Source organism: Neopelma chrysocephalum, unplaced genomic scaffold (genome assembly GCF_003984885.1).
Source record: "Neopelma chrysocephalum unplaced genomic scaffold, ASM398488v2 Primary Assembly neopelma1_105, whole genome shotgun sequence".
NCBI classification, from domain to species: Eukaryota; Metazoa; Chordata; class Aves; order Passeriformes; family Pipridae; genus Neopelma; species Neopelma chrysocephalum.
Window position 1 is genome coordinate 1,212,775 of NW_020897769.1, and position 21,329 is coordinate 1,234,103.

Consider the following 21,329-nt stretch of genomic DNA (forward strand, 5'->3'; position numbering starts at 1 on the left):
CCTTTGCATGTTGGAAGGAGCTGAGTGTCCCAAGACCAGCTGGGGACTCACCTGGGCCAAGCAGGGAACAGCTGTGAAGATGCCAGAGAAGGAAAGGGGTGAGTGACGCTGTAAACCCTCTGTCAGAGTTACACCTTCCAATATTTATTCCTTCCTCCAGTGCCTCGTCATGGAGCTCTGCCATTTCTGGAGGGTGAATAGCTCAGTGGAGATCAAATGAAACTCAAAGCCCTTTCCTTACGTTCCAAAAAGAGGATTTATTTAGAGGATTTATTTTAGGATTCTAAAATACACAGATCTGAGTGTTGTGGAAGGGGATACACAAGCAGCCAGGGCCTTCACAGTCCACTGCGCTTTGGAAACACTGGGAATTCCTGCAGTAAAGCATCACTCCTGCTCCTGCTGGTATTCCATGGGCAGGTGTCCCGGCGGTTCCAGGCACTTACTGGGGATAAACAAGAAATCACCGCAGAAAGCTCCCAGGAGAGGCAGCAGGTGGGGAAGTGCTGCTGTTCCCAAGGAGGTAAGAACCTGGTAGGAGAAGGAATGGCTCTCCCAAGGCCGTGTGCTCCAGCAAGGCATGGGACATCCTGTGTCTTTTAGGGAGACCAGACTCTGTTTCTTGGCTCAGGGGAAGGTTCCTTTGGTTCAGAGCACTCTGTTCTTCACTCTCTCAAAGATCTGCATCACTTTTCCTGCTGGGATGCAGCCTTCCCGCACGATGGTGATGCCACCTTCCCACAGGAAGGATGAACAAGTCAGGATAATCCCCAAAGGGTGAAAGAAAGGGATGGGGGGATAAAGGACTATCTTGGAGCAGCAAAGCCTCCCAAACGCCCAGAACATCCAAATAATAAAGTTGCGTAAAAGGACCAGAAACTTTGTCAGAAAGTGAAACCACCGACCAACAGTGAGCCCACTCTTTGTTCAAGGGTTTGCTTTTCCACTCAACCCCTCCCAAATGTCAACCCAGACCCAGCTGACGACACCTCAGCTCGTGCTGCTGCGTCATTGCGGACGAGCTCCTGGAACACCTTCGTTCTCGTGGTCTACCAGCAACACCCACCCTTCCTTCCAGAGACATCCACCCTCCCACTTGGGTCACTTGTGCTCTTACAAGGCAGATCTCGCTTGCACAACTGCGTTTCTCCTCGCTGCCTTGTTCTCTGTCAACACAGAGGTCCTCCAAGGACATCTTTTGTTTGCTTCTCTTCATCAACATGTTTGCAAATGTCCGGGCACTCAAGAGCTGTTACTCTTGGAGCACACTGTGCTGCCAGATTGATACTAGTGAAAGGGATGGAAGCACCCCAGGAGAATGCAATTGCTGGCACAAAAGGGTGGTTCTCACACTCACTTTCATCAATCTTTGTGCAGTTGACCACAGTGGATGCCACCACCTCGTCAGATTCTCCATCACAGAGAACACCCTCCAGCTTATGGCCGAGACGCCTGCAGGGAGGAAAAAAAAGGCAACAACACTTCACAGAACTTCACATCACCCTGTGCTGAGCTTCCCCTCCGTGCAGGGTGTCCATCACCATGTCAGCTCGCTGGGCACCCACGTGGCAGGGGTGCCAGTGCCCGGGGTACTCACGAGATGACCATGTCGTGGTGTGTGCTGTCCACCTCCCCGCTGGGGTTGGCCGACGTGACGGCCAAGGGCCCCGTCATGTCGATGAGGTGCACCAGGACTGTCAGGTCAGGGACTCTGATCATGATGCTGTCTTGAGTTCCCACCCTGCTGTAGCCTGCTCCGACCCCTTGAAAGACAGACAGAGGCAAGGCTGGCACAACAGCTGCTGTGGCATCAGGGCAAGTCCTCCTGCTTCCTTGGCGAGTGGCCCTGCTCCCTCCACACCCCGAGCTGTGAGTCTCTAGGTGTGTGCTTCACTCTGGAGCACAAATCCATGGCAGTGGTAAGATTTTGGGTCTAACTGGATAAAAACTGAGTTTGGGACAGTAAAACTGGATTTGGGACAGTAAGATTTGGGGTCTGACTGGATGAAAAGGAAATGATTCACACCTGGAGACAGCACAGCTGTTTTCATGGACATGGGATCTCCCTGTATCACAAAGTCTAGTCCTTGTGAGCACTGCCCACCCTCTGCCACGTACCCCCGCCTCTTAACACGCATAATTCCTACAACTTCCTCATCCCACACTATTTCCATTGATTCCCAGAAGCCAGGGTTGAGGTGAATCATCCCACTGCTCACAGTGCTTGCCTTTGTCCATGTGGTGGGAAGGAAGAGGCAATGAGCAGGGGTGACCATAGGAACCCTCTCGGCTCATTGATGCTCCATCCGGGATTTGCTCATTCCTAACAGCAAGGGGCTTGGTGGAGGTGACCCTCCCAGGCTGAGGAGCCTCCCTTGCTCCTAGTTAAAGAGCTCATCATGCTGGCTCCCACTGTTAATGGGTCATTCCAGCTGATTAGCACCCTCTGCTAAACATCTACCAAAGTATCTGAGAGCTCCAGAGGCAATTCCTTAGGACAAAATGAATAGAATCTCCCCCTATCACATGCAAAAGGGTGTGTGGATTGCAGACCTGCTGTGTTGAAAACGTGAAAGAGGGAGAAAAGGACTGTCCCGTTCATCTCACCCAACTTCTTCAGCCACTCTCCTTTCTGGATAATGCAGCCGATGCCACCAGGGTAAACATTTTCCATGAATTCCCAGAGCAAGGGGCTGATGGGGGGAGCAGCTGCTCGCAGCTGGTCCAGGTTTGAAATGAAGATGCAGATGGGCTTCTCCTGAGGCCTGTCCTGAAAAAAAAAACAGGGAGAGAGGAAGGGGAAAAATAGATGAAGAGAGAAAGTTTGCCTTGACAATCTCGAACCCCGCTGGGATCCTGGTTTGTGGGGTCCCCAGGGACCAGGAGCTCCGGGCAAGCAAGATGCTGTCTCTGCACAAAATGCTGAGCAGAGGAGGGGACCAGGCTCTGCGACTGATGTCACAGCTCAGATCTGCATGTGCAAGTTGAAGAGAGAGAACAGCAGCCTGCCCTTGGGATCTTGGCAGGATGCATCCAAATCCCCCACTTTAGACATATCCATTGCAGGGACAGCGACACTCTGCTCATTATCAACATATTTAAGACCTTATACACCAAGGACCTGATTTTTAACAAGCTTATGCTGGTGCAAATCAAGGTCAAACCTACCAATTCACGATGGGATAATGCACGGAGAGACCCAACATCTCCAGTGCTGCCTCTGAAGCAAATTTGATGTAAAATGAACAGTGAGATGGAGGAGAAGTAAAACAAGCTCACAAAGCGGTGTCATTTCAGTCCTCAACTGACATCAGCTCCAGTGGGGCCAAATGACTAAGGAGCTGGGCATGTATTTACATTCTGTTTATATTATCTCATCTGCAGGGAAGGTTAACATTGGCACCAGAGCAGCCCAGAAAAGACGGCCTTTGTTGCCTCTGCTGGCGCTCGGTGCCAGCTGAGATCGTCTGTTATGCTTATTCCTCCAGGCTAGCCAGGAAATTGCCTCATGGAGCACAGACGGGCCCAGGCTGCAAAAGTTGTGTTGAAGGTGCAAACTTTGTGGCCGGTTCCAGCACTGAATGTCTCCAAAAGTCTGGGGAAGTTTAGCCCTGGGATTCTGATTCAGCACTTCGGGAGACAGAGGGGACAAACACAGGTTTGGACCTGTCTGTGATGAGTGTCGGGGCTGTGCCAGGTTGGAGCTGGGCTTTGCCCTCCCCAGGAAGGCAGGATGGAGCCGCCTGATTCCCAGTGCCCTGTGCCCAGAGCAGAGGGGGCTGTACACCAAGTTGCTCAGCAGAGAAAATGGTCCATGATGTTCTGGTGTGGCTGCTCAGGAGCTCTATCCATGGTCAGGTTCTAAGTCTTAGGACAACTTGAAACCGGGGGCTCCCCTTTCTGCTTCTGCATGAACTCATCTCATTGCAGGTACAACCTCCTGGGCAGGGGCAGAGGAGGGGCAGGGACTGAGCTCTGCTCTGGGGGGACCAGGGACAGCGCCCAGGGAATGGCTGGAGCTGTGTCAGGGCAGGCTCAGGTTGGACCCCAGGGAAAGGTTCTTCCCCCCGAGGGTGGTTGGGTTGGTGGTTGACCAAGGCTGCCAGAGCTCAAGGGGTGTTTGGATGATCCTCTGGGGCACAGGGTGCGATTTTGGGGTGTCCTCTGCAGGGTTGGACTGGATGATCCTTGTGGGTCCCCTCCAGCTGGGCAGATTCTGGGATAGCCTGGAGCTGTGCCAGGACAGGGTCAGGTTGGATCTCAGGAAAAGGTTCTTCCCCCCAAGGGTGGTTGGGCACTGCCCAGGCTCCCCAGGGCAGTGGGCACAGCCCCAAGGCTGCCAGAGCTCCAGGAGGGTTTGGATGATCCTCTGGGGCACAGGGTGGGACTCTGGGGATGGGCCTGTGCAGAGCTGAGGGTTGCACTCGATGATCCCTGCATCCCTTCCAGCTCAGCATATCCTGTGAGTCTGTGATCTATAGGACATAGATCCAGGTAACCAGACCTGTGTTCACACCTTGATCCTGTAGACCTTCTCGATGGCTTGGGGGTGTTTGCAGGAGGCTGCCAGGGCATACACGGTGTCCGTGGGGACCCCACACACGGCCCCCGTGTTCAGCAGCTCTGCGATGGTCCTCAGGCCACTCGTGCAGTGGGACTGGGGGCACACACAGGGTGGGGGATCCTGGGTGTCCTTCTTGGAGCTCCCGGCCTGGGAAGAATCAGGAGGCAACAAAGACATTACGGTGAGAAGAAGGAAATATGTGAACCAAGGGGTGGGATTCACCCAAATGCAGGTGGATTGTGCTCCCTGGGTAGTCAAAGGGCACAGGCAGCACTTCTAGGGATGCTTCACCCAAAGTAGGTGACAATTGCAGTTAATAAAGTCCAAGAGACTAACTCAGGGTGGACATTTGAATTCAACTCCTAAAATCAGAGGAGATGAACCCCACCCAGCGCAGCGACTGCTTCCTGGAGAAACAGCTGCTCTCCAAAATGACTAAGGAAACTCAGAGAACCCTAAACCCAGAGGAAGATCAAGTTTCAAGTGTTTTCTCATGAGTCTCCCGTGGTTAGAAATGCTGATTTTATGAAAATGTTTCTCTGCAGCAGGAATCTGAGCTGTCAAATCCATCACTCCAGTGAGGGGGGACTGCCTTGGTCAGACACAGCAGGTGGTAGGAGCAGTTTGAAGTTCATAGATGCAGGGGGGAACTCCAGCTGTCCAGTCTGGAGAACTTTTAACTCCCCTGCTCCCAAGGTTACGGCCTTTAGAACTTCAATCTGCCAGGAATTCTTGGACTGGAGGTGGCTAATTCCACAGGACCATGGAGACAGGCCTTTTGGAGCAAGGTAGGAGTCTTGTAAACACCCTTGCCCTTTCTCCAAGTTTCCATGCCTGTTATTCCTAATGGAAGAGGGCTCGTTTCCAACTCCTACAGAAATGCTGTGACGGGGATTTCGAGTGGCACTAAGGGATTCAGAGGAAGGGAAATTCCATGGAAACCTGAAGACCCCAGAATATCCCTTCCCAGCAGGGAAGCTACACCATCACACAAAACATGTCTTACTGTGAACAGAGGAGGTCCCATCATCAGGAGGTCCTTCCCAAACATGCAGTTTGCCAGCGATGCTGTTGCTCCGTAGAAGCAGAGGATGCTGAAGATGCTCAACACCACAACTGGGAAAAAAAATGGGAATCAGAGGCAGGAAGGGTGATGGAGTCACCAGCCCTGGAGGGATTTCACAGCTGTGTGGATGTGGCACTGGGGAGTAGGTGGCTTTGGCAGTGCTGGGGGAATGGTGGGACTCTATGGTCTTGGAAGGCTTTTCCAACCTACATGATTTTATGCTGCTGTGATTCTACTTTGTGAGGATAAAATGGTAGAAAAGCTTCTGCTAAAGGACCTCATGGAATTAAAAATAAAATTTCCACCTGCAGCAAAGCCAGAGCTTCACCAGAACTGCAGCCAGGGACACCGGTGGCACATTTAGCCCATCCCACACCTCAGCTGCTGGGAAGTAGGACTGTACAGAACCTCTGGAGGCTGAGCTGATCCAGCAGGATCAGCCACACCTAAAGGCTTGTTTGGAAGCTCAGGGCCCTGGGGCTGAGGTCCTGGGGCTGAGAGGCTCAGTCCCTGTTGCCTGCACACACACCAGCCTTCAAAGGAACATTCTCTACTTGCTTCTTTCCAAACTGAGCTTTCCACACTTCTCCCCAACCCAGGACCCGCTCACTGCACTCTGTGGGAAGGTTTGATGACCAAGTTCCCCTAAAACTCACTTTCAAACGGCAAAGGGAGGTTCTCCAGTGTAAAGAGCAGAAAACAAATGCTCAAGAGCTCCATTGCAAGGGTCACACAGAGCAGCACCACATTAAAAGAGGAAGCTGTGGAAAGAAACACAAACAAAAGGCCCCATCAAAGCATGGCCCATAAAATGTACATGGAACAGTAAAAGGGTTCCTAAACCAACTGAGTCTTGTTTGATTCAACTGAGCAGCCAAGATCTGGTTTCCCTGGTCGAGGAGGAGCAGAGGCACGGCCCTGGTTTGTTCAGCCCTCAGGTTTCACGGGACACGCTGCCAAACCCTTGATCTGCCAGTACACTGTGCTCACATGGAAAACACTCCTCAGGCAGCCAAGCAGATCCTGATTTACACCAGCTGGGCTGGAGTGTGACTGTGGATTTGTGCCAGTGGCCCTGTCCATCGAACACTTTCACCTTATTTGAACCTTTTATTTTCTTTGAGATGTTCTTCTGTTCCCTTGGGACTGTTTCTTCTAAGCCCAGCTCAGCTTCTGTTACTGGCTGTGGGCAAAACATTTCAGCTGTTGCCTAATCGGAGCGACAGGAAGAGCTGAGCCTCCCTCACCTGTGCATTCCCACCACAGAAGCACTCATGACCTGACCCCAAATACCCCTCAATAAACAACCCCATTGGTGCTGAGACTTACCTAGAACAATTAAAAAAGCATTGAGCACCAAAAAGGCAATGGAACCAGCGGTGAATCCCTCGGTGTTCCCCGCACCGATGTTCAGCAGGTGGCCTGAAATAGGACCAGCACATCTGGTTATGAGCAAACCATGAAGAGCACGACAGAAGAATGACAGAAGGGTGACAGATCTGTGGCTGGAATTACTCCAGCTCAGGTTAAAGGATGGTGGCCTCGCAAAGAAAACCTCCTGCTGCTTCTGCAACGTGAAGTATTTGAGGTATTAACTGGAGAACTGGTGGTGACCATCCAAAAATAGCTGATGATTTTACCTCCAGCTCATAATCCTCAGGGCCTGGCTGAACACATCAGCAGCTCCTGCCACACCTCTGGAGGAACAGCTTCAACTCTCCCCACAGGTGTTCATTTTAATAGGGCCTGGCACGGAGGCTGCATGGACACGCTGCCCACCCGGAGCCAAATACAGCTCTCAGAGCCCGGGCTCAGCATTCTGAGAGCTTCTCTCATGGCTGTCATCAATTGGGATGAACTTCTCCAGGCTGCCGAAGGATAAACCCGGAACCTGGAGCCTTCCACCGCCTAAAAAGCATCTCCTGAAGCGTTATTGTGAGATAACAGCCCAGAGACAGCCTCACAATATTTTAGCAGGGAGATCTTGGCCTCTGTTGGAGTTGAAGACACTCCTTGGACCCCTTAGCTGTGTGTACCAAGTGCCTGTGGCAAGTGCAAGCTGGGACGTTTGGGCACTATATTTTTACAAGGTGGAAAATTAGTGAACGTGACATGACTGACTCTCCCATCAGAAAGAAGGAATTAAGTGGAATCGAGCAATCTGAATTCCCTAAAAGCATCCCTTTTTCAGCGACTGAGCCGACGGGGTGCCCACCCCGCGCGTTACCTGCCAGGCGCAGCCACGCCCAGGCCGCCCAGAAGGCAGCGTAGCAGAACGGGAGGACGGAGCCAAACCTCCTCCCTCCCCAGGCCTGGATCCTGCACACGTAGAGCTGCCCCACGGCCCCCGGGATGAGCACGGAGGGGATGGAGAGCTGCTGCCTGCCGGGGTCCCCCAGGCCGCCCTGGATGGCAGAGGCCGCGGCCAGGCCGTTGCAGATGTAGAACAAGGCGTCGGGCACGGCGGCGCCGGTGCCGCCGGGGAGCTCCTTGGTGCTCGTGAGGAGGGCTTTGAGGGCCGCCAGCGCGGTTTGGAGAGCTGAGCTGGACACGGCCTGGGCGCCCACCGGGATCAGGGCCTTCTCCCCGATGGAGTTGGTGAGGCTGGCGAAGGTGGCGTACAGGGACAGGGCCGTGCAGAGGCTGCAGGCGGTGCCCAGGAGGGGCTGAGCGCCGGGCAGCGGGATCTGATGGATGAAGGCCGTCGTGAGGATGAAGAAGGAGGCGTTTTGCAGCATCTCCAGGGTGTCTTTGTGGGTGGACATCAGGAACAGCGTGCAGGCGGTGGCCAGGAAGAACCACCCCCCAAACATTCCCAGCCTGCTCTCCTGAGCCCGGGGCAGCCCAAGGAAGGCGGTGAGGATGAACTCTTCCCAAGACATCACCAGCCAGCAGAGGCTGTGGACGCCAAACTTGGTTGTGTGGTAGACATCACCTCGGAGGTAGCTGTAGAAGCTGGAGAGCAGCTGGCAGCTGGAGATGATGGAGATCCACACCGCCCCGACACAGAAGGTCTTCATGTACCCAAAGAAGTAAAAGGCGAAGATAAAGGGCGACACCGTGTCACAGATGTTGCCCAGGGCCATCGGCTCGGCGTACTTTGTGTTCTTTTTTTTTTCCTCCCCGATGGCCTTGGAGGAGCTTTTCTGTGCTGACCCCAAGAGCAGGACATTGAAGAGGGGGTGCCCGAAGCCAGGAAGGACGTAGCGCTGTGTGATGCCCTTGAGGAGCAGAGCCACCGCCCCGTACAACCCGCAGGTGACAATGACCAGCTCGATGGCCCCCGACACCACCAGGGCCCACTGGCAGAACAGGGCGACCGCCTCGAACACCAGGGCGAGGGCGATGGCCCCGAATATGAAGGGCATGACGTAGTTGATGGTGGCTGAGCAGAAGCAGAGGACGAAGGAGATGGAGATGTAGGCCACCAGCCCGGCCACCGCGCTCTGGCTGGCGGAGAGCTGGGCCGCGCCCAGGGGCGGGAGGTGGCTGCCGTTCCCCGCGGGCAGCGTGGTGTTCTGCGGGGAGGGGTAGGCGGCTGACACGATCCGCGTGGCCCCGTAGCTGCTCCACAGGGCGGAGAAGGTGAGGAAGGCCGCGCCCCCAAGGTGGTCGTACTTGCGGAAGGCGAGGAATCCTGCCAGGAGCTGGACGAAGCCTCCGATCAGCACGAGGTGGACACCTGAGGGACACGTGAAGTGGTCAGGTGCGAGGCAACCCACAAGAGGGCTTGAGCCGCAGGAAGCAGGTCCCACAGCCTTCCTGTGAGCGGCCCTGTGGCCTCTGCCTTCCCCTCTCTTCCCGCCTTTATGTCAGATTTCTGTGTGGGCGCTGAGCCCCTTGGCACGCTCAGTGTGGGGAGCAGGCCCGGGAGCAGTTTGGATGTAGGAAAGTGGCAGGGAATGGCACATGGAAGGTTTGGACCAGACTCCGGGCAGCGGCTGAGGAAGGAGGAGCAGCCACCCCCAGGGGCACACAGGCAGCCCACCCATCCCCAGTAACGGTGACCATCATCCCATGGGGATGGCTCTCCAAGAGTCCATCCCGCCTGGTGCCGTCAGCTTGGACGTTCACCTCCATCCAGCACCCGCGGTGTCCCCGCCGAGCAGCAACCACCCACCTGCCAGGATGTCCTCTGCCCCCCTCGGCCTGAGGCCGCTGTGAGCCACAGCGAAGTTCTGCAGGCAGAGCAGGAAGGCGCTGACCACGTTGCCCAGGAGCCCCAGCACGGCCGGCTCGCTGTAGAAGACGGCGGCGAACCCCGCCATGGCCCTTCCAGACAAAACAAGAGCGTCGGCCGTCGCCCCCACAACCCCGTCGGTGTCTAGACCAGCACTGCTCGGGCTCCCGGCCAGCCTTCAGAGCCGTGCCCCTGCTCCGAGGAGGGAGCAACTGGTGACAGGCTCAGGTGTTTCCATGGTGCCTCCCCGCTCCTCGCTCCAGACAAAGGCTCGATTCAAAGCACCACTTTAGGTGCCTGCTTTCCGGAGTCCTATCCAGAAAAAACACACACAAGCCATTTAGGCTACAAGGAGTTCTGGCAAAAACATGTTTAGGTGCCCCAAAGCGCTGCAGGTGGTGGGGATGGTTCCTGTCCCCTCTTGTCCAGGCTGCTGGAGATGGGGAGGAATGAATAACCCAACGCGGACGGACAAACATTCAGGCGAAAGCCACAAGGTATTTTTGAGCCGTTCCAGGACGTTTCTTATCCACTGTTACAGACAAACAGGCACGACACTCACATACACAGTCTCCCTTCCAGATGGAATTTTCCAGCTCCATCCCTTTCTTGAAACCCCAGTGACTAAATAGTCTATTTTCAAACCCTTCATATTTCTACCATGAACTCGCCTGTTTGCAGGCAGCCCCCACATTCCCGTTCCTCTGCACTCCTGGGTACCAGGAGCTGAAGTTTTCTCTCTGGAGGTTTTTTGTTGGGAAACAAAGATGAAAATAAAACAGTGATGTTCTTGTTATTTGGGTATTTTTAGAACATTTGATGACCTAAAAGAGCTGGAAAGGGAGACAGTGATGTATTCTGTTCTCAGCCATTCCAAAGAGCCTTTTGGAAAGGGAGGAAAGCACCACTATTGATACGGGGAGGAGGGAAGGAGCACCACCCAAAAAAGAAATAGTGATGTGAATAATAATGAACCTAAATCCCAGGAACACACAGTTTTCCTCAGCACAAATATACATTTTGCAAACATCAGTGCTCTCGGGACTCTCTTGTTCTACTAAAAAACCCATGTTTTCCTCTCTCCATTTATCCTAAAGGTTGCAATTTTCCCAAAGAGAGCAGGATGAAGGATAAATTGACTCCAAACTGGCTCGGCAACATAAACTCCCATCAAACGTGGGAAGGGGTAAAAACTTTCAAGTGAACCTGGGGGAACAATTAATTATTCAATTATTTGGTTGTGCTGAAGGATGGAATTTTTGGTTCAGAAAGAGAGATGCACCAAATCCCAGCTCTGAGAGGGGAACACTCTCTCTCAACATCAAACACCTCTCTGTGCTACTGACTTGAAGGAAGCCCCAAGGAATGAGGGGCTCTCAGGCAGAGCTGAGCCTGTGCAGTCCAGAACTTTTTTATTAGTATTATTACTTTCAATGACATTCCTATATAAATAAGTGGTCTGATTTCAAAGGTTAGTCTTGGAGAAGGGCCACAATCTTAACTTCCTCCAGATGTTTTGCTCTGAAGGAGCTCAGGCAGTGCCTTTCTGGGCATCGTGCAACAAGCCCCTGTGTGGAGTCGGTCCCTGGAGGAGGATGAGGTGGGTTTTTGGAGGCAGATGGGCTGGCCAGGTGACTCCTTGGCTCCCAGAAGTGGTTTTCAGTTTGCCAAGGCTCATTTTGTTGGTGGTTTCTGTGTAATTGGCTGTGCTGGGGGGTTTAGAGCCTGTGACAGGCACCTGGGATTTGTGAAGGATATAGAGACACAACTAACAGGGATGTTTCCCTCTGCTTCCAGTGCCAGCCTTCCTAGGACACCAGAGAAGGGGGGAAGAGAAATACCAGAACATGCTCCAGAGTTGTAAAGGATGTGAGAGGGTTCAATCCAAGATATGGAAAAGGAGGAGGATGAAGGAGGTTCCCTTGGGAGGAGAAGGTTTTGGGGTTGGAAACAGCTGCACACCCACTCCCCCCCACAATGCCAACACAGCCTCTGGCCCCTGTCCTAAGGCCACTCCAGCAGCTCTGCATTGCCCCTGCCTCTATTTCATCCAACATGAGGACACACCAAAGAATTAAAGCCCTCCAGTAGTCCCAGGGGCAACAGCACTGGAATGTTGTGGGCTGCAGCGAGGCTGGAGAAAGAGGGTCTGCATGGGAGCCCCCAGAGGGGTTTTCTGCTCAAATATGCCCTTGTCCCTAGGATAACATCACTCCTGGCTGCTGGCACTGTCCCTTCTGTGCAGCTGCTGCCTCTGGCACTTTGTAAGGACCTGTTTGCCCCCTTGCACCGCAGAGAACTGAGAATGTGGCACGATAAGGTGAGGGGGCACAGGAGGCAGAGCAGCAAAAGGGAATCCCTCCCTCCAGGTGGGGTTGGCAGCTCTCTGCACACACAGGGCACCAGCCAGCACAGCCACAGGGCAGGAAACCATGAGGATGGAGACCTTCCCATGGTGAGGAGGCACCTGGAGACCTGGGGAGCTGCCAGAGAGCTGCTTCTACCAAAGAGATGGGTCAGCCCGGGGTGATCCTTCCCTTGCACAAAACCCCTCCTGCAGTGAGGGCACAGCCAAAGCCACCCCTCACTCACCCAGCCTCCTCCACCTTCTCTCCTTTCCCTGCCCCTGACACTCTTCACCCTGGGAGTGGAAGAAGTGGCTTGTGAGGTCCTCCCCCTGCCCTGGCTCGTGACCTCCGAGCTGTGTCCACGTGGGGCAGCTTCTGGACACCACTTCCTTCACTCACCACCTTCCTCACAGACAGCTGCCCTTCACCCCCTCCAGAACAGCTCACCCCTCCTCTGCACCCCATTTCCATCTCTGTTAGACCAGGCTTTGCATCCTCTTTGCACCAACATCCAGCTACTGGTGGTGCTTCAACCCCACCAGTATTAATGGGAATATTCTGGTGCATGGACATTCCCTCCTTGGGAGGCTGGAGCAAAGCTCCACGTGCCGTGGGACACGTAAACAACCACGAGCCCATTAACTTCTCAGACACCTATCCCCCAGTGGCATTTTGCCCTTAGTTTTCCATCCCACCTTATTAGTGATAACAGATGTTTGTGCAGCTCTGAGGAAACGCTGCCTCTCTCCAGATAAACATGGAGAGAGAACAGAAAAGCAATTCACTTTGGATAAACAAACAGCAAGATGATCAGTGCACGACAACACCACACAGCTGGATTAAAAAGTCCATTAAAAAACCCTCCTCTGGTGCCAGACAGCACCAAATTGCTGGAGACACATTGCTACACGTAAAGGTCTGCATGGTAGTTAGTAGAAAATGCAGTTTTAAATACGAGGTGTATGACAGCAGGCTGTTATTCTGCCCCAAATAATATGCAGCATGTTAAACACCCCCAGGTTTCACTGTTGGACAAAGCAGAGAGCCCCATAATTCAACCATTCATTCGGGAGTGAAGGCTCCCAGTGTCCCCTGGAAGCTCCAGAGTTCACACCTGCACTCCCAGTTCAATGGCAGAGCTGGAGCTTTAGAAGAAGGAGAGCTATGAAAGGCTCAGCCAAAGGACCAAACGCTGAATGGATTCAAGAAAAGCATCAAACAAACCACCAATGCCTCGCTGCTGGGATTACCTGCTCTGGTGACACTTCTGCTCAATGGGAGGATGCTCTTGTCCCTCTCATTTCCTGGTAAGTCCCAGTTTTATAGTCCTCCTCAGGAGGAGGAGCCTGGGGCCAGTTGCTTCACCCCTTGGCACCTGCAGCATTTTGGAGACAGGAGTTTCCTTGAACTTCATCAGTTATTGTCCTAAAGCTTTTCTTCTTTCCTGACACCCGGTGGGAGGGGGGTTCCCTTCTGTTCAGCAGAGACAAACCACCCCTCCTCATCTCTTCCCCCCACCCTCTGGGTCCCCAGGGGCTGATGTCATCACACTTGAAATTCAGATGCAAAAAAACAAAAAGCAAATTGCCTTTGGGAAGCCCTATAAAAACCCTGACACCAAGCACCTTCCAGCCACACACCTCTGCATCCCTCGCCCGCAGCAGCGCCGAGCTGGGCACCCAGCGCTGGGAAAAGCAGCCACCAGCATGGTCTACTCCACCCTACAGGTAACCCTTCCATCCACCAAACCCTCTCCATCTCTTTCCTTTTTCACTCCGAGGAGGAAACATCTCTTTCCGGGCCGTTCCTCAACCGGTCAAAAATTCCCGTGGCGTTAAACAGGAACCTGCCCCAAAATGAACAAATCCAGATGGTTTTCACAGTCACCTCATTGAGTTGCTGACCTGTTGCCTGCTCCTTCCACGTGTCCCAAACGTGCTCTGCATGGTGCCCCGTGGGGTTGTTGTTGTTGGGATGTGCCGTGTGGGTTTTTCTCGGAGCTGCGAGATCTCACGGCGGGTCTGGAAAGGCTCTGCTGCCCCTTCCACTGTGCAGCTTTATTTCCCTGGATATTCTTGGCATCCCTGTTGGACTCAGCTTTGGAAAATATTTTGTGCCTCCTTTAAGTGTGTAGTTGGTTTTATGTGCTCCTTTGATCTGTGAGAGTCTCACGGTGCCGTGTTAGAGGCACCACCGGGAAAACTGCTCCGGAAAAGCTCCGGTGACAAACTCTCTGTCTGTGTCTTTCCTCCAGAAATCCCAGAAGCTCCTGGCAAGCTCCCGGCACGTTCACAAAACTGCTGCCCACGGTTTGTATCCCTCTGCAGAAAGGAGTTCCCCATCCTTTTTTAAGGGGCATCCCAAAATAATCGTGGCATTGCTTTGAAAGGAAGCGCCGGGCTGAGATAAACCACCCAAATCCTTGGAAAGCGAAGCGTGTTTGGGGGGTCCTGGGGTGGTTTTGTGCCCTCAGGGCTAAAGGACAAGGAGAAAAGCAGTGAATAATTGGGAGTCCCGTGTTAAACCAGAAGTTTTAACTGATTTAGAACCAGACTTTCCAAATTCTTCCTCTTTGACCCCAAAAGGAAGAGATTTAAATCGTGGCTGCCATGGGGTTTGAAACTGCTGATTTTGTGTGAAGCCTTTGAGCAAGTTTTTTCAGCAATAGCTGGCTTGCTCCCAGCACTGCTAATAAATACCTTTGCTGCTTAAAGATAAAAAAGTCTCTGAGCAGTTTCTCAGACCGATTTTTTGGATTCAGGTTGCTCAGATCCTTAATTCCTCTGTCCTTACTTCTTTACTGCACCTGATCCTGCTGTGGGCATTGCTTGGAGAGATTCATGGATCACTCTCCGTGTCTCCAGCACTGCCCAGCTTTGGACAAATTAACCAGAACTTGCCTGTGTAGCCCCTTGGTCTATTTTTTCTATTAATAAGTTTGTCTATTAACTTATTTAAAATCTACTATAAGTTTTAAAAGTGTGTTCTTGTTCTATCATAAATTTATTAACTTTTTCAAAAAATATTTTCTTGGTCTGTTATGTTTATTAACTTATTTTAAGCTGTGTTCTTGTTCTATCATTAAGTTTATTAACTTATTTTAGAACACGGGCTATTATATTTATTAACTCATAATGTGTTCTTCTTCTATCATAAGTTTATTAACTCATTTTAAAATGTTCCTAACTTATTACAGATTTATTAACTTATTTTAAAATGTGTTCTTTTTCTGTCATAAGTTTATTAACTTAGTTTAAAACATGTTCTTGGTCTATTATGTTTATTAACTTATTTTCAAATGCAGTCCTAATTTATTGCAAGTTTATGAACTTCTTTTAAAACGTGTTCTTAGTCTATTAGGTCCATTACCTGATTTTAAAATGCATTATTAATGCACTAAATGCAAAGAACGTTGCTTAATGAACACTTGGGCATAAGAGAAATCCTAACAACCCACACAGATTTATTGCTCTTGGACAGAGTCTTTAATTCTTTTATGAAGTTCTGCCACTCCAGGAGAAAAACCCGGGAGTCATGGAATGCTTTAAGCTGAAGGGTTAAAAAAATACCGCTGCCTGCTGAGGTGACAAAGAGCATTGATGACGGGAGGGAACAAATCCAACTTTTATGGGCGCCGTGTGATTGGAGCAGATTTTCCTGCAGCTTTTCCAAGCCCGTTTGACATCACCCTTCCCTCCCGCGGGAGGGCGGCGGTGCCGCCGCCTGGGGACACGGGGGATGCTCCCGGGGGATGCTCCCGGGGGACAGGAGATGCTCCCGGGGGACAGGAGGTGCTGTCAGAGGCCCCCAGCTCGGCAGCAGGTTCCCGAAGTGCTGAGCATCCCGGATTCCTATAGGAATGCCTTTCCCGGAGCTGCCGTGAGGGGGGAAATTTTCTCCCCGTGAGTCACCCGGTGATGACATTCCCAGCTGGGTTTCCAAGTGGTTTCAGACTCCTGGGCTGTAGGTAAGCCCAACATGAGCAGGAACACTGAGTCAGCGGGCATGACATTTCGGGATGGGAAATTAGGGAATGGTCATTTTATTAATTGCCATGTTTTCTGTTTAAAAAACAAAGTCTCATGTGTACCTGCTTTTGGATGAGTTGTAATACGTTGAAGCAAAATGGTTTTGTTTGTTTTGTTTTTTTTTTTTTTTGCTTCACTCAGCTGGATTATTTTATGTGGTTCAGTTAATTTGGAGGTTAATATCTCTCATCTGTGTGCATGTATGTATGCACCCCCACATGCATATATAAATATGCATATATATGGATTTGCCATCATGCAAATGTCACCTATAATGGATTTTATGTTTTTTCTACTCTCATGTGCGCCCTCAAATTAAAACTATAAATTTTAATGGGCCATAGCAATTATAATTCTATGCATTTTAAACATAATTCTATTAATTATACCCTGTTATTCTAATTCTAGAATTCAATACAATTCCATGAATTATAAATTCATCTAAACAAAGCAATTTGTCCCTGAAATGTGAAAGTCCAGTGGTCCCAAATTGGATGTTTCCAACAGAATTTTAACATTTTTGAGCATTAGCATCCTTTGGAGTGCACAGGGCTTGAGAATGGCTGAGCCAAGACATTTCAGTGCCTTGTAGGATGAAACTTCTGGATAAATCCAGACTTTGGGTCTAGTCCTGGTTGCCAAAAATGATGGAAGCTATAGGAGGTTTTGCTTTTACGTGATCCACTCCCACCAGGGCACCACCGGTAACGCAGCAGGGCTTCCTCTCCTCCAGACAAAGGGACGTGATTTGAATTGATCCTCCCAGAAAAAAGTGGTTTCTGGAAACTCAGGGTGAGGGGATGGGCCTGAGCTCTGGAACTGCTTCAGCTGAACCTGCTGGAAGCCACCCCAGGAGGTGCTTGGAGCAGATATGGAATCACAGAACATCCCCAGTCAGAAGTGACCCGTGAGGGTCATCAATCCCAACTCCCTGCTCCTCACAGGACCACCTGAAACGAGCCCCCCTGGCTCGGGTGGGTCCTGCTCCCTCAGCTTTGTCCTCCTCCAGGTTGGGTGGGAGCAGAGGGTGTGGAGCTGTGGGCTCACCCCTGCCCTCTCTCTGGGTGCTGCAGTGGTGGCCAGGAGTGCTCCAGAGGACACCGTGACCAGCAGCTTCGCCTCCTTCATCCACGGCTCCCGACCCGACCACTTGTCCAAGACCGTCCGGCACCGGAGCAAGAGGATGATCCTCGACAGCATCGGGGTCGGGCTCGTGGGCAGCACCACCCACGTGTTCGACATCGCCCTGCGGTACTGCCGGGTAGGAACGGCCCCCTGGCACCACCCTGGCACCGCCACAGCCGCGCTGTCACCTCCTGGCCCGCACAGGGCTTCTGCCTTCTGGTGGAGGGGTGTTCTGGCACCATCCCTGCTGCCTCAGGAGGGGATCTCCCTGCTGTGGGGACCAGGGACAGCACCCAGGGAATGGCCTGGAGCTGTGCCAGGGCAGGGTCAGGTTGGATCTCAGCAAAAGGTTCTTCCCCCAGAGGCTGGTTGGGCACTGACCAGGCTCCCCAGGGCAGTGGGCACAGCCCCAAGGCTGCCAGAGCTCCAGGAGGGTTTGGATGATCCTCTGGGGCACAGGGGGTGACTCTTGGGGCTGGGCCTGTGCAGGGCTGAGGGTTGCACTCGATGATCCTTGTGGGTCCCTTCCCTGTGATTCTGTGAAGACTTTTTTCACACAAAGGTTTGTAAACCATGGGAACAGACTGCCCAGGGCAGTGGTGGAGTCCCCATCCCTGGAGTGTTCAAAAAACATGTGGACATGGCACTCAAGGACGTGGTTTAGCGGTGAACACGGCGGTGGTGCTGGTTGATGGTTGGACTTGGTGATCTCAAGCATCTTTTCCAACCTTAATGAGTCTCTGACAAGGTCCTCCCCGGGGTTCCCCTCCCTCCCACAGGAGCTGTACTCTCCAGTTGCCGTGAGCTCTGTCTATGGCAAGCCAGGTGTGAAGCTGTCCCCGACACTGGCCGCCTTCGCCAACGGAGTCGCGGTAAGATTGGAGCTCTTCCAGGAGGACCCACCCTCTGTGGTGCCTTCAGAGGCGTTAGTGAGCATTGCAGGAAGCAGGGGGGTCACTGGGAAGGGCTTCCCTGCAATCTCCTGCTTTTAGAGGGCCCACACAGCCCCCGTGGGGACAGTGGGTGGATGTTGTAACTCAGCAACATCAGCGAGGAGCCCTCGCTCCCGCAGCCCCCAGCGCGTCCCAGCAGCACGGCCTTATCTCCATTTCTGTGGCAGACACACTCCATGGATTTTGATGACACCTGGCACCCTGCTACCCACCCCTCAGGGGCTGTTCTGCCAGCCCTGCTGGCAGCTTCCCAGATGCTGCCTCCCGACACCAAACCCACCGGCATGGATTTCCTGCTGGCGTTTAACGTGGGCCTGGAAGTGCAAGGAAGGCTCATGCATTTCTCCACCGAGGCTCACGACATTCCAAAAAGGTAAACTGCCTGTTCTGCACCGAGTAGATGGTGAGGCTGGGTTTCAAAATGTTAGTTTAAGTCCAGTTTAAGTCAGTGTTACCCCAGGATAAGGGTAAAGCCCTACCGAGAGCCAAATGCCAGAGGTGATGAAGCACCAGGTATTTATTTGGTGACTTCCAGTGACCTTGCCTCAAAAATAACTACCAAGAGGACTCTCACTGGGCCTGCAGTGCCATCATCTCAGCCAACCAGGGCAAGAGCTCACAGCCATGCAGACAGATTAACAGTGGGCACAGCCCCTGTGCCAACTGCCCTTCACCAACAGTGCCCTGGTGCAGTCCAAGGCACGGCACTGACCAGGAACTGTTCCCCTTGGACAAGTTGGATGAGGCCAGATTTGTCTGGAGGGGTAGAAAGTTTGGTGTAGTGACACAGGCCATGTCACCTACTCCTAGAGAAAATGCAAAATTGTTTATTGGAGACGCTGTGGAAGTTTCCAGAAAGACGCTTCGTTTTTGGATGGATAAATTCCGAGTCAGGTGAATCTCACCTGCATCACATCCGTGAGGGATTTCCACCAGCTGACTGTTCAGTTCCAGCCTCACAGGGGCCTGGATGCTCATTCCTGCCATCTCCCCTCCAGGTTCCACCCTCCCTCGGTGGTGGGGACCATGGGCAGTGCGGCGGCCACGGCCAAGCTGCTGTCCCTCAGCAGGGCCCAGTGCTGCCACGCCCTGGGCATCGCCGCGTCCCTGGCGGGGGCCCCCATGGCCAACGCTGCCACCCAGGCCAAGCCACTGCACATCGGCAACGCCACCCGCCTGGGCTTCGAGGCAGCTCTGCTGGCGGCCCGGGGCATGGAGGCCAACCCCTTCATCCTGGATGACATCCCTGGCTGCTCCGGGTTCAGCGCCTTCTACGGGGTCTATCACCCCAAGCCGCTGCCAGCGCCCGGTGACCACCATGAGTTCCTCCTGGAGAAGCAGGATATTGCCTTCAAGCGGTTCCCAGCCCACCTGGGGATGCACTGGGTGGTGGATGCTGCCCTGTCTGTGAGGAACCTCTTCCTCCACTACGCGGGGTCCTTCTCTCCCGCCCTGATCCGCACCATCGTGCTGAAGATCCCGGTGTCCAAGTACATCAACCGGCCCTTCCCCAGCTCCGAGCACCAGGCCAGACACTCCTTCCAGTTCAACGCCTGTGCTGCCCTGTTGGACGGCGAGGTCGGGCTCGGCTCCTTCACCGAGAGCAGCATCCAGCGGCAGGAGCTGAGGGAGCTGCTGGACAAAGTGGTGGTGGAGCACCCCGAGGATAACGTGGCCAACTTCGACAAGATGTACGGGGAGGTGGCACTGCTCCTGCACAGCGGGGACGTCCTCACGGGCAAGTGTGACACTTTCTACGGGCACTGGAGGAAGCCCCTGAGCAAGGAGTCGCTCCTGAAGAAGTTTCGATCCAACGCCTCCCACGTGCTCCCAGAAGAGAAAATAGAAACCATCATCGCTACGGTGGACAACCTGGAGAACCTGTCAGACAGCTCCCAGCTGGCCTGCAGCCTGTGAGGGAACAGCACAGGGGGGTTTCAGGAGGGGTTTGTCCCAGTGAAACTCCAATTCCTTTCTTCATTGGTGCTTTATTATTGATTTCCAGTGCCAGGAACGTTCCCACCCCTTCAAGTAGACACTTCACTCCCAAAGGAGCCCCTGGGGCAGGAGGTGTGACTGTGTCAGCCCTCGGTGCAAGGAGTACATTTCAGCTTGTGGTTGATGCTGTCTGAGCAGCTGAAAGGCCACCACAAATATAAAAAAAAATCCCATGGAAATCCCTGAGAATCTTGGGGTGTCACTGGGAAGCTGCTTCCCCGGAAGGAACTGTGTGTGGTTTTTAAAGCTGGATTCCAAGTTTTTTTCTGGGCACAACGCCTGACCACTGAGTCTGGGAAGAGGAGGAAGTTCAGCTGCGGAACATGTGCTTTTCTTAGTGCTCTTCTGGGCACTTTTGGGATCACAGTTAGTTAGTCCTGGTGGCCAGATGGAAAATCCATCCCTTACTGTAAACAGCCCTGCCTGCAAAGCTTTCTGGCAGAGAGGGATTATTTTGCTTTGCCAGTAAAAGCCTCCTGTTTCTCCAGCCTTTGGGAAGTGTTTGCCACCTGTCTGTGTACAAAGGATGGTTCAAGGACCCTCAAAAGCTGTAAGGAAAGGCAGTTGGGAGGAGAGGAGCCCTGTATCAGTCCTACAGCCCCTACACCTCCCAGGGGGTGACCTCTGCCCATCCCAGGGCTGTGCCACACCACCCTCCTGCCTTGGCACAGGTTGCCCAGGCACCTGTTCAGAGCTGACAGAGCCCATGGGCATCTCTAGGTGGTGGCTTGGGCACGTCCATGCTGTGACTCACATTGGGAAATCCCTGTTTCTCCCCCCCTGAAAGGAGGAGAAGCTTCCTGAGACTCAGCTTTTAACTCACCTTTCCAGCTGGGATTAACTCAGTTCTCACACTCCTGAGCAGCCATTCCCTGAAGGGCTCCTTCCCCTGCTTCCTTCCCGAGTGGGGACATGGAGAACTACTCAATATTCCTATTCAACACCGGAATTGCTGATCCAAAGGACTCTTTCCAATATGATCCCAATAAAGGTACAGAATCTGCTGCAGGAGTGAGGGTTGTTCTCCAAGGGGGACGAGATGGGACCAGACAGGCAAAAAGGAATGT

At 52.9% G+C, this 21,329-nt stretch overlaps 2 protein-coding genes across 3 annotated transcripts; one reads left to right on the forward strand and one right to left on the reverse strand.

The window, feature by feature from the left end:
* Positions 1 to 250: 250 nt before the first annotated feature.
* Positions 251 to 13,496, reverse strand: LOC113973731. Of its 2 annotated transcripts, XM_027696218.1 has the most exons (11): positions 13,409 to 13,496; positions 9,751 to 10,122; positions 7,858 to 9,312; positions 6,960 to 7,052; positions 6,287 to 6,391; positions 5,571 to 5,680; positions 4,517 to 4,711; positions 2,608 to 2,770; positions 1,598 to 1,763; positions 1,358 to 1,452; positions 251 to 734 (listed from the first exon to the last, which is right to left on the reverse strand). In XM_027696218.1, the coding sequence occupies exons 2-11, from the start codon at positions 9,896 to 9,898 to the stop codon at positions 649 to 651; spliced, it is 2,616 nt and encodes an 871-aa protein (XP_027552019.1). In that variant the 5' UTR covers positions 9,899 to 10,122; positions 13,409 to 13,496; the 3' UTR covers positions 251 to 648. The 2 variants fall into 2 exon arrangements, with proteins under 2 accessions (XP_027552019.1, XP_027552020.1); XM_027696219.1 differs by lacking the exons at positions 6,960 to 7,052; positions 13,409 to 13,496 and having other exon boundaries at positions 9,751 to 10,509.
* Positions 10,518 to 20,681, forward strand: LOC113973732 (cis-aconitate decarboxylase-like). Its single transcript, XM_027696220.1, has 6 exons — positions 10,518 to 13,465; positions 14,413 to 14,467; positions 17,260 to 17,447; positions 18,094 to 18,183; positions 18,432 to 18,637; positions 19,263 to 20,681. Exons 1-6 carry the CDS (start codon positions 13,433 to 13,435, stop codon positions 20,179 to 20,181), a joined length of 1,491 nt encoding a protein of 496 aa, XP_027552021.1. The 5' UTR covers positions 10,518 to 13,432; the 3' UTR covers positions 20,182 to 20,681.
* Positions 20,682 to 21,329: the final 648 nt, after the last annotated feature.